The sequence below is a fragment of the Capsicum annuum genome, chromosome 12, assembly GCF_002878395.1.
Source record: "Capsicum annuum cultivar UCD-10X-F1 chromosome 12, UCD10Xv1.1, whole genome shotgun sequence".
NCBI lineage: Eukaryota > Viridiplantae > Streptophyta > Magnoliopsida > Solanales > Solanaceae > Capsicum > Capsicum annuum.
This window is the reverse complement of record NC_061122.1, coordinates 221,606,307-221,619,562: the sequence shown is the minus strand read 5'-3', so window position 1 is coordinate 221,619,562 and position 13,256 is coordinate 221,606,307. Positions and strand designations below refer to the sequence as shown.

Below are 13,256 nucleotides of genomic sequence, written 5' to 3'. Positions count from 1 at the left end.
AAATGAAAATTTGATATGAAAGACATTGGAGTTGCGGATGTGCTCTTAGGAATAAGAATTCATAGAACTCCACAAGGATTGGCATTGTCATAGTCTCATTACATCGAAAAAGTACTTGACAAGTTCAAGTATTTGGAATTTGGTATTGCCAAGACTCCATTGGACGTGAGCTTTGCTTTTTAAAAGAATGAAAGTGAAAGTGACTCACAATTGGACTACGCAAGAGCGTTGGGATATTTAATGTATATAATTAATTGTACACGACCAGACATAACATGTGCTATTATTAAGTTATGTCGGTATACGAGTAATCTCAATAAAACTCATTGGATGGCAATGAAAAGAGTTTTGGGGTATCTTAAATACACTCAATACTATGCTTTGCATTATAATAAATATCCCATGGTACTTGAAAGATATAGTGATGCAAATTAATTCACTGAATCGAATGAAGTAAAATCCACAAGTGGATATGTATTTACTATAAATGGAGGAGAAGTCTCTTGAAAATCATGAAAACAGACATGTATTGCTCGTTCTATAATGGAATCTGAACTTATCACATTAGATAAAGCCGCTAAAGAAGCTGAATGGCTCTGAAATTTCTTGAAAGATATTCCTTAATGGACCAAACCATTGGAACCAATATGTATACACTGTGATAGTCAAGTGACAATAGGTAGGGTAGGAAGCATGATAGACAACAGTAAATCTTGTCACATAAGATGGAGACATAATACCGTTAGAGAAGTTCTCTCTAGTAGAATTATCACTGTTGACTATGTGAAGTCAAAGGATAATATGTCGGATCTAATTACAAAAGGCCTATCTAGAGAGGGAGTCGAGAGAACATCTAAGGGAATGAGTTTACGGCCTAGGACAAGTCAGCATGGCGGTAACTCTACCTAGCATACTAGGGATCCCAAGAGCTAGGTTCAAGGAGATTAAATAAATTTGTGTCTGACAGGTTCAACATTGTCAATATACCTAACCTATTCTCATGATGTATACAATGTTTAGTAAATAAAGATAAGACTTATGGTGTAAAGTCTTTTAATAATTATCTAAATTTGGCATATGTTACCAAATAGTTTAATCTATTAGATTGAACGTTTAGAAATCACCTATGTGAGGGTGAAGTGGAAGCCGTTTCAAGGAGAATGATAGTAAAGTCCTATTCTCTATGCTCTCATGAAATCAAGATGTGTTCATGGCTAAAATGAATCAAACCGTGAGAATCATAAACTGTGAAAGGTTGGTTGTGTGACATGTGTTATCTAGGTGTACATTAAAGATCGATGGTTCAAATATATCAAATCTACCAATTGACCGAGTGCATTCAATGCATGTTCATTACGGAAAGTTCAAAGGAAAATTCACTTATCCAGATGCAATCTTTGCTTGATTGATCACATGCTTGTCCATAAATTCTTCATAAGATAGATATTCCCCATTCATGTAGGAAATTATTGGGTTCAAGTTGAATGTGTGAATGATAAATGGAGGAAATTGGTGGAGGAAAAAATGAGATCACACTTAAAAAGGAAAGTGTACTTAAAATAAGAAAAGTCTACTAATTCTCTCACATTGGGGGAGAAAGAAACTTTCATGAATTTTTATTAAGAAACACATCTCCACATGGATAGTGAGGCAAGAACAAAGAAGTGCCTCTCACCGTTGTCGTCGCTCGCTCGGCTCAGTTTCAGATTTGGATTTGAAAAATGATCGATCGATGAGATTAATTTTTTAGATAAATTTTATTTGAAACTTGTAAAACAAGTGAAGTTTTAATCCAAAAATCCAATGGAATAATTTTATCCATATGTGTGCGCATTTTAAATGCCATTTAAACGCATGCGTAACACATCTCGAATAGAGCTCGGCCTTTAGAGAAAAAGACACGTTGTTTCAGAAAAAGGGCGATCTGCGGACACAGGTCAGGCGCAGGCTGGCTCTGCCTAGCTCAGGTCAGGCATAGAAGCCACTAGAATGGGTGAAATGTCACCTGCGGCCGCAGGTGAACCACAGTTCCATCACAGACTGGGTGCAGGTGACGTGACTTTTCAGTAACAATGCAATTTTCCAAAAACAATGCTTCATTTCCAAAGGGACACCTAATGTATATAAATACCTGACTTATTCCTCAGGTATATACATAATTTTTGGAGCTGAAAAACACTTCTTGTCTTCTAAAAACTCATTGTGATCATCTCCCTTGAGTGAGTTCGAAGAATCCGATAGTTTGAGGTACCGCGACTGCCAGATTGTGAGCCATTTTATCCTGGAAGGAAAAATTTCATAATCTCGGATACTTGGGAGGAATTAACTTCTTAAGGACACTCCGTGAAATTGGAGGACTTGGCTTAAATTTTGCTTCATCTTTCTTTGTTTCAAAATATTGATTAACACACTTCTATTGAAAGGCCATTTTGATCTTGTGTTGAAGGTATTGAAACTTCAAATTGTTCTTGAGAAGTTTGTTCTTGAACTTAGTTGAATTTTATGTGAAGTAACATACAGATTGTGTACGCAAAACAATAGTTATAGTTATTATAACTACACAATCAGTAATTAAATCCTATTCTAGAAAAGAGAATATTTTGTCTATACAATTATAAAAGGGAAAAGGGTCAATAACACGCCTCGACTTTAAAAAATGGATCAACTTTACTCTCAGTCATACTGTGGGGTCATATATACTCCCACTGTTATACTTTGGGGTCATATATACCCCCGCTGTTATGAAAGTTTATATACATGCCCTTCAACTAACGGAATAGTCCAAATAACATTAATTGATCCTTTTTTCAAAAAAATCCAAACCTGACCTGACCAACCTATCAAAAGGATCCAAGCAAAATTGAAGGAACAAAGTTTGACAGCTGATTCAATCACGTACACCATCCTTGAACGTTTACAAGTGGTTCTTATAGAACATCGAGAATCCGCAGGCAAAATTCAATCACCGATTGGGTGGTTAGTCCATTAAGGTGACAGGGAAACATGGACTACATTAGTTCGTTGGGTTAGTCCATAAAGGATTTTATCGCTCGATTGTGCTTTCGCTTGAGCACTCATGGTGTTAAAGCAACATGACTTTTAATTTATACTGAGAACTCTGATGACTAATGCCCTGCTGTAGACGAGATGGATTTTTTCCTATGTGAAAGTTGTTACATGATCAGATCTCTTCGCCATAGAGGCAACTGTAAATTGGTACTTATTTACAAAATCCAAAGTGGTGAAATTGTTTACTTCTGCATCTATTGCAATGTTCGAAGTCCTCTTTCGCCATAGTAACCGCTCTAAGATGAAAACGTATAACTGCCTTGCTTTAGAGATTTGAATCTTGAAGCATGAGATAGCACTTATCACCCATGTTGCCAGAGATGAGGTGAAAAGTGAAAAGAAGACGGAAGTTGGGTCAAGTGCGAAGCTGCTTATTTCTTGAATAATTGGCACTGTTTGTGGAAATCAAATATTGAACTGAACTGATCGCCGGGTCTTGAAAGAGTTGAAAAGTGCATTGGGACAGTAAGCAGTGCTTATCTCTGGCAAGTAAATTTGTGGAAATTATTGAACATGTATAATTCTTGGTCCTTTTCATGGGTCGGTCGGGTCGGTTTGATTTTTTTTTTTTTTAAATGGGTCAATTAGCGTTATTTGGGATATTCCGTTAGTTGAACAACACATATATAAATTTTCATAACAGCGGGGGTATATATGACCCCAAAGTATGACTGGGGTAAAATTGGTCAATTTTTCAAAGTAGATGGATATTTTTGACCCTTTTCCCATTATAAAATTACCTAACAGCTTAAATGTTTGTTCACTTGTTGGTCCAGCTAAGCTGATAATACCCTCAATATTGCATTATAAAATAGTTCGGACCCTCCAAACGTTGGAGTATGCAGCAACAATTTCGGGCCATAGTTTATGTGTGTTTTGATCAATTTTTCTTTTTTTTTTATTTAACCTGATCTGAATTAAATGAATATGTATACCTATATATATATGTAGAAAGTATGAGTTGAAATTAAACATGGTGTGTGTAACAAATGCATGAAGGAGTTCAATCAATCTACATCTTCATTTATTTAGAACTGTAGCCACCTTAATTAAACAAATTAAGAAGGCAATATTCAAATTAAATTCTAATTATGTGACTTATAATTTGATATTAGTTGGTTGATCATGTGCTTTCATGATTGATTCCAAGTTAATTGTTTCCTTAATAGACGGCATGCGTGTAGAAAATAAAGAGGAGATAATTTCTTTTTTCTCTTTGAACTTTACACTTTTTATTAATTAAATGATTATATTAAAAAAATATTATTTGTTTCAATCTTAACAACTATGAACTGTTCATGTTGATAAACTTATTTTCTCCATCATTGATTCACAACAACGCTTATCTCGAAGTAGACAATTTTTTAATTAAGATAAATAAAGTCCAAATAAGAGGGTTGATCGACTGGTACGTAGGCACCATTTACTTCTAAGCTCAGAGTTGTGGTTTCGAGTTACTAAAAACGAGTAGTTCAGTATACTAAAATCTTCATTATGCACAGAATTTGGGAACATCTCGGTCAAATAAATATAATTTTACCTTGCATTTTTAAAATAGATTATTTTGGGTCTTATCTTCTCATTATATAATAACAATTTTACCAGTTATTTCAAGACCTTTGAGTTCGAGTCACTAAGAAAGTAAAAAAGGCGAAATCTTTTGAATCAATGAAATAACATAGCACTCTACATCTCTTTAAACTAGATATCGAAGGCCCGTGGTAGCACGGGCCCAATATATGTTATTTTTTAGTCTCAATTTATATGATATAAATAAAATTTTGATAATTAATTATCTTTTAAATATTTTTTTAGATATTTTAAGTTGTTAGCTATTGTAATTTATAATAGTTTTTTGATATTGTAATTTACTATTTTAAATTGTTAGCCATTATAATTTATAATACTCTCCTTGTCCAAAGTTTTGTAGCATTGATAGTCTATTATATTTTGAGAATAATTTAAGTTTTTAATTACTAAAATTTATAATACTTTTTCTTCTATTTCAATTTAAGTGACACTGATATGATTTCGAGAGCCAATCAAATATCACGATTTTAGTTCCGAAGTAGACATGTCTTAAATGACTCATAATAACTTATTAGAAGTGATACAATAAAATTACTATAAAAAATAGTTGTCAAAAAAATTTAAGCGGGGCTCATATAAGATATCAAGTTGATTTAAACATCAATAATTAATTTATATTTTTTATGTTTATTTAATTTATTAAATATTTTTATAATATTTAATTGACTCATAATAATTAATTAGGGATAAAATAGTAAAATTACGGTTGAAACAATGGAAGCAACCATGTCATAAATGTCTGTTTTACTTTTTTTTTTTAAAATCAAATATTATTAATTTTTTAATACGTAAATGACATATAATAATCAATTAGGAAATAACTTATTAGAAGTGTTATAACAAAATTAATATAAAAGATAGTTGTGAAAAAAATTTAGACAGGCCTTATATAAGATGTCAAATTAATTTAAAACTTCAATAGTTTGTTTATCATTTTTTTTGTTTATTTTATCTTTTTTATTAAATATTGTTAATTTTTTTAATAATTAAATGAATTATAGTAATTGATTAGGGATGAAATGATAAAATTATGGTTGAAGCAACTGAAGCAGACATGTCATAAATGTGTATTTTATTTTTTGTTAAATATTATGAATTTTTAATACTTAAATAACATATAATAATTAATTAGGGATGATATAGTAAAATCACAGTTTAATGCTTAAATGACCTATAGTAATTAATTAGGGATGAAATAATAAAATTAAGGTTGAAGCAGCTGAAGCAGACATGTCATGAATATCTATTTTATATTTTAGTTAAATATTATTAATTTTTTTAATACTTAAATGACATATAATAATTAATTAGAGGTGATATGGTAAAATTACGGAGGAGGAAGCAGACATGAGGACCGCGTAGTCGTATATTAGAATATCTTCTATTATAGTTGACGAATAAGTGAACTCTTTAATATATTTTTTCACGGTTAAATCAGGTTCCTGTATTTATACGTGAATTGAATACTTCCTCCCTCCCAAATTACTTATCCCAAATTTTCTAATTTAATTTCTCATTTTACTTATCTTTTTTCATTAATCAAGAAGAAATTAAAATTTTTTTTCATGTTTTACCCTTTGCATTAATTATTTTTTCTTCAAATTAAAATATAAACATAATTTAATAGAAATACTATGATAAATTAGACATATTATTAATTATTTTTCTTAATTAATGTGTTATCTTAATTTGGGATGGAGGGAATATCTACTTATTTTTATTTATTTCTTTTTTTGTTTCATTTGTATTACTCCTCTTGGTCACATAAATACAGAATACGGTTGGCAAGAATTAATTAATGCCATACTTTTCTGTGCCTTGAACGGTGGTTTCTTAGGTTATTTAGAAAATTTTGAATATTTAAAAATTAGATTTATTCATTATGACTTTTATTATATTACCAATTGCAATGCTTATGAAGAGATTTGCTTGCAATTACCTACATAAAAAATGATCTAATTATATAAATATTTTTGATATTATTCGCACATAAAACTTAAACTCTTAAAAATTACATTATTTCTCAAGTCTATTTGTTAATAAAAGTGAGATTTTTTTAGTTTTTGAACTGACCTTCCTTGCATGATCGTAGACTGGCCGTATATGGTTCAAGTTCGATATGTTGCAATTACTTATTTTTTTTCATTTGCAAATAATAAGCGGTAAGGCGATAATTTATCTTCTTATATAGTTTTGGACAATTCTCACCGTTTGAACTAACTTTTTGCTTTAATCAAAGTCCAAAATCTACTCTTTTTACTGTGTAATTATAAACTTTATTAATTGAAAAAACTACTTAGCTTGACCCTCTAAGTAACAGTGGCATTCTCTTTAAACAGAGAGAATATTAGATGGATCCTATGTAACAAATAAATGTTATTCAGGGAAATAATGATTGTTTAGTTATATGGGGTAATTAATATCTGATGCAAAGTACTCTAATAAGTTCCCTATCCAATACTCGCTCCGTTCATTTTTATTTATCTATTTTTTTATTGACATTGCATGGATTAAGAAGCATATATTAAATAATAAAGATAATTTCATTATATTAACCTTTGAATATAATAATTAATGCTTTGAAAATTATATTAGATAATGAATCATATTTAATGCTAAGGATAAAATGAATATAAACAGATAAATTATCTATTAATTTTATAATATGGACAAATATTATTAGACATTACAAAATAAAAAATGAACAACTAAAGATGGATTAAGAAAATATAATATAATATTTGTGACTGCTATGGACTTATACTGAAATGTTGTTGTTTAACGAGAGGTGCGACTATAATCTTATTTAATTATAGTTGAAAATTTAAGAAGTATATAAATGACGTTCTCACAAGTACCAACATGTGCATTTACAGATGATCACAATGATGGGATAGAATCAAAGGCCATGTGAGGTAGCATCACAATTTTGACAGATAAAAAATATTCAATAGCTCCATTGAATGTGTCAACTTAATTTCACAAAAAACAATAATAATATAGGTCGTGTATTCTTACTAAAGTGAGGTCTGAAGAGGGTAGAGGATAACGAGGCTGTTTTCGATAGATCTTTCGGTTTAAAATAATAATAGTGTAGAAAAGAACATAATAAAAGTACAAGAAACAATAACGAGATAAGCATCCAGTACCCCCTCATACTATGGTCAAAGTTGCTATAACGCACTCCAACTTCACAGGAATCCTATTACCTCTAAATTCAATTGTAACGTCTTTTTGTCACCCTTTTATGCTGACGTGACATCTTTATTAAATAAAAATGAAGCCCACATCAAAAGTGTCACGTCAGCTAAAAAGATGTCACGTTAACTAAAAAGGGTGACAAAAATATGCTAAAATTGAGTTCAGGAGGTAATAGGAGCCCTATGAAGTTGGAGTATGTCGTAGCAAATTTGGTCATAGTTCAGAAATTGAGTTCAGAGGTAATAGGACCCTATGAAGTTGAAGTATGTCGTAGCAAATTTGGTCATAGTTTAGGGGTTTAGGGGTACTAGATGTTTTACTCAACAATAAATATTACCAAAACAATTATTAATATCAAAAATAAAACTACCATAGAACTAAACGAAAATAAATCTACCCAACACAAAAGACATCCATCACCTTAATTTCACAAAAGAACCAAGAAAAGAACTTTAGAAAAGTATGACAAATTGACCAAATTGGAGATGGGTATTATTTGATGCATTCCCATGTGAGGCTAACAAGTTTAAGAGGTGATAGAACGTGGGAATAATTGAATGAGTTTCAGTTTTCTGCAGTCATAATTCAATTTTATAATATATGGTGTTATATTTTTTTTTCACACCTAGTTGTAGTGATCACATGTAGGGTGGTTGTATTTAATAAACAGTGCATCTATTTAAGTACTAGCAATTACTTTTCTTGTATAATTCATCAAAGTTTCAACTTAGTTCATTCACCAATCTCTATTTTTTTTGTACTTCAATTGCCTATTGGCATTCACTAAGAAAATGGCCAATTATGGCATTTTGGCATTGGGATATATAATTGGTTTGTGTACACTTTTCTCAAGTGCAAATGGTTTCTCAGCAGATTCTGGATGGACAAGTGCTCATGCTACATTTTATGGTGGAGCTGATGCTTCTGGCACAATGGGTACGTACCGGGCAGATTCAGAATTTAAACATATTGCATGTACCATTATATATATATATATATATATATATATATATATATATATATATACTTAAAAATAATGGACTGGTGCATTAAAGCTCCTACAAAAAAAAAATTGTTACAAGTGTTTTTTCAAAAAAAAAGTTACTTTCTTGAGAATAGTAAATTGTGTTCAACTAACCAATTTGAAAAACATGGTTATTGATATTAGAACAACAATTTGTGTTTAACCTAGATTTTGAAAGTACTTTTGAGAAAAAGTTACTTTTTCAGCTTCTGAAATACAATTTCTACTACAAGTCCCAAAAGCTTGACTCGAACATGTCAACTTTTAAAAAGAAACACTTATTGACGTCTTAAAAGTTTGGCCAGACAGGCTATATAGACCTTATAATGGACTAGAATCTTGATAATTAACAAGTAGTTTTTTATCTTCTTTTTTTTTGTCTTGCAAAAATAGGGGGTGCATGTGGATATGGCAATTTGTATTCAACAGGATATGGAACTAGAACAGCAGCATTGAGCACAGCATTGTTCAATGATGGAGGATCATGTGGCCAATGCTACAAGATCATCTGTGATTACAAAGCAGGTCCTCAATGGTGCAAGAAGGGAGTATCTGTTACTATTACTGCTACAAATTTTTGTCCACCAAATTACAATCTTCCTAGTAACAATGGTGGATGGTGTAACCCTCCTAGACCACATTTTGATATGGCTCAACCTGCTTGGGAAAAGATTGGTATATACAAAGGTGGCATTGTTCCTGTTCTCTACAAAAGGTGGTCATACTTCATTTATATATCTCAATCTGTTTGGCCTATTTTGACTTGACACGGAGTTTAAGAAAATAAAAAAAGATTTTCAATCGTGCGGTCTTAAATTAAAGATATGTCAAATATATCAAAATGTCCTTTAATCTTGTGGTCTTACACATATCAGGTAGACTTTAAGCATGCTAAAACAGAAAGTAAATCAAACAAACTGAAACAGAAGAAATATTAGTCTATTGTGTTAATACACTTCTCAAGATTCTTGGCAATTGATACTGAATTTATGAAGGCAATATTAGAATATTTTACATTGAGTGAGGAACTAGTTATTGTCTTCTTCTATGGTTTTAAACAATTCTTACCTAACAAAGTAAATTTTGAAACTAAAGTGAAACCGAGGTTCATTTTCTTTACACGGTATCAAAGTCAGAGTCAGTGTCATCCTTGTTTCTTGATTTACCCTATATTAACCCTCCATGTTATATGTCCTTCCTCTAAGGGGTATGACAATGTCCCACATTGATTGAGTGAATTGTTGTTACCTAGTTATCAAGATTTATTGCAACTAATACTGAAGTTATGAAGGCAATGATTGAGTGAATTGCTTATCTTCTCATATGATCTTCGACAATACTAAATGTCAATTTCATGAGCTAAATTTGAGATTAAAATTAAGCTCGAGATCTATTTTATTTACACGGGTATTAGGGTCAGATCTATCCTCATTTCTTGATTTACCCAATATTGAACCTCACATTATATTGTCCACCTTCCAAAGGTGTTAGAATATGTCGTTGTCTCCTTATATAATCTTGAGCAATTAGACAAATTGATTTGACAAATTCGATGTTTTTTATGGAGCACAGGGTACCTTGCAAGAAGCATGGGGGAGTTAAATTCACAATAAATGGAAGGGACTATTTTGAACTAGTGTTGGTAACCAATGTAGCAGGGGCAGGATCAGTTCAATCAGTTCAAATCAAAGGGTCAAACACAAATTGGCTAACCATGTCAAGAAATTGGGGAGCAAGTTGGCAATCCAATGCATATCTTGATGGACAATCAATATCTTTTAAGGTCACTACAACTGATGGTGTCACAAAAACATTCTTAAATGTTGTTCCATCTAGTTGGAAATTTGGACAGACATTCTCAAGTCACACTCAATTCTGATCATATACAACAACGAATACGTTCTTAATCAGAGTTCTTGGATTTAAAGGGCAGGGGCGGGCTTACTATTATTAACAAAGCAGCCCGCCCAATTATTTTTCGCGTTTATTCAGATATATATAATATTTGATTATTGAGGAGTTGTTGGTAAAGAGTAAGCCCATGAACTATAGTTCAAATAAAGCTGACGAAAAACATAAATCAATTATTGGTGCAAGTAGGGTAGTCTTTAAAATGTATTTTACTATTTTGAAGGGTGAATAAGACAATTTGTCTAGCCGCATCAATTATACTTTCAATTTGCTTCATCTATGGTACCCTTGTAATATGACTATTTTCATGATATACATATTGTATACCATATATATTCTTATTTATCAATTTAAGTACAACATTTCTTTTGTAGCAAAGAAGAATTATTGAAAGAATTGAAGCTTTTTTCTTTTTCTACTTTGGGAATGGTAACTGGTGACAACCAAAAGCAGTAAAAACTCACTTAGTTCAATAATTAAAAGATTTTTGTACCCAAGGTTGTAACCTAGTGGTCAATGAAGTGGTTGAGAACCTGAGCTCGGAGGTTCAAATCCCAGCAACGACCAAAAAAAAAAAAAAAATACTAGGTGATTCTTCCCATTTATCCTAGCCTAAGTAGACAGAGTTACCTGATATCTATTTTTGGTGAGAAACGATAGGTGTCCCGTACATTTAGCAGAGGTGCGCAAAAGCTGGCGGAACACCATGTTTACAAATAAAAAAGATTGCTCTACAACTCCTATACAAGGCCAGGCAAAATATGCTCCTAGTATATGGTCATGTGATATTAGAATTTTCCGAACATTATATAAGATAGTCAATTCATCAATCAATCCATATTTTATTTGTTCAAACCTAACCATTAACCACCAATGCAACAATAACATTCCTCTTTTAAAGTAAGTGAAAAGGTTGGTCATTTTGCTTGCCTCATATACAGCACTTTTTGTGACCTGATAACAACTCCTTATATTGACTTATAAAGAGCCATTAACTAAGTTTAAAGAAACTGAATGCATATAGAATTTTCCTACCTTTTAACAACTTATTCTGTTATTTTATCTACTCTCTTTTTTGTTATAATAATTGGGCAATTGTTGTTTATGGTGATCAACCACATTCTCTAGCATAGGGTTGTTAGGGTCAACTTTAATTTATTGATCATATATTATACTGTTGCATACAGCATAGGCTTAAAATCGAAATCCACTTTCTTAATTTATGAGGGATAAAAGGTGGAATATGGACATGTGGATTAGTAGTATATATGGATTAAATCAATATGGCCAAAGTAAACCTTATGTATTATACAACTGAGTTTTAAAAGGAAAATAAACAGAACAGATAGTTTAATCTTTACATTACAATGCATGCATTGTTAAACATCCCCTTTGTTACTAATTGCCCGTAACAACAACAACATCCCAGTGCAGTCCCACAAGTAGGGGTAGAATATATGCAGACCTTTCCTCTACCTCGTGATATAAATATCAGTGAATAGTATAATTGGGATCACTTCAGGCTAAAGCAAATGAATATGCTTCACAAATTAAATAAGAAATGTTAAACTACTCCTATTCCATCACACTCTAGTGGTTCTAGCTGACCAAACATAACCAATAATTCCAGTAACAACTCTGTGTAGTCTTGTGCCCACTACTACAATCCTTTCCTTTAAATGCACCCATTGCATGGATCCTAATGGCTCACAACGAAGTCCTAAGCACAAACAAATTACATAGGCTAATTTGGCAAACAGATTTGGTTATGATGGCAGCACCAAGATGTTTTATTGTTTTACTCTTTGCTTTTGTATTGTTTTCTACTGAAGTGAAGGCACTGAGCTCCAATTACTACGACCAAACATGCCCTAATGCCGAGGCAACTATCACCAAAGTTGTCAAGAAAGCTATGTTGAATGACAAGACAGTTCCAGCTGCTCTTTTAAGGATGCACTTCCATGATTGTTTCGTTAGAGTAAGTTCCCACTTCTCTAGTTTTAACTCCTAAACTCCGTCATTTATCTATCACTCGGGAGCTAGAAATAGCGTAAGTTCCCATGGTCTGAACATGTCTGTCGCCTAAAACAACTTTTGAATTCCCTTTGTCATTACACTACTACAATGACCAATACATATACATACTGGTAAGTAATTGTATGTTTTTTTATGCATATGAAAGGGGTGTGATGGCTCAGTGCTGCTGAACTCGACAAGAAACAACAAAGCGGAGAAAGATGGACCTCCTAACATCTCATTGCACGCATTCTATGTCATCGATGTTGTTAAGAAACAAATCGAAGATTTGTGCCCTGGAGTTGTCTCTTGTGCTGATATTGTGGCTCTCGCTGCTCGTGATGCTGTTGCTCTTGTAAGTTCTAATATATCCTACAGCTAAACTACTCACTGCTCGCAAAAGAAAGTAAACATTATATTACCATACAAAAAAATGGCAATCTTA

The 13,256-nt window shown here is 32.0% G+C and overlaps 2 protein-coding genes across 2 annotated transcripts; both read left to right on the top strand.

Moving 5' to 3' along the window:
• Window positions 1-8,554: 8,554 nt before the first annotated feature.
• On the top strand, window positions 8,555-11,067 carry LOC107849613 (expansin-A11). Its single transcript, XM_016694169.2, has 3 exons — window positions 8,555-8,796; window positions 9,278-9,599; window positions 10,457-11,067. The coding sequence occupies exons 1-3, from the start codon at window positions 8,652-8,654 to the stop codon at window positions 10,761-10,763; spliced, it is 774 nt and encodes a 257-aa protein (XP_016549655.1). The 5' UTR covers window positions 8,555-8,651; the 3' UTR covers window positions 10,764-11,067.
• A 1,312-nt stretch (window positions 11,068-12,379) lies between these two features.
• Window positions 12,380-13,166, top strand: LOC107849754 (peroxidase 64; the record flags this gene model as incomplete). The annotated part of the gene is given in 2 exon segments (XM_047400994.1): window positions 12,380-12,773; window positions 12,978-13,166. Coding segments are annotated over 2 exon segments (465 nt in total), but the record flags the coding sequence as incomplete, so codon positions are not given.
• Between the last annotated feature and the right edge of the window lie 90 nt (window positions 13,167-13,256).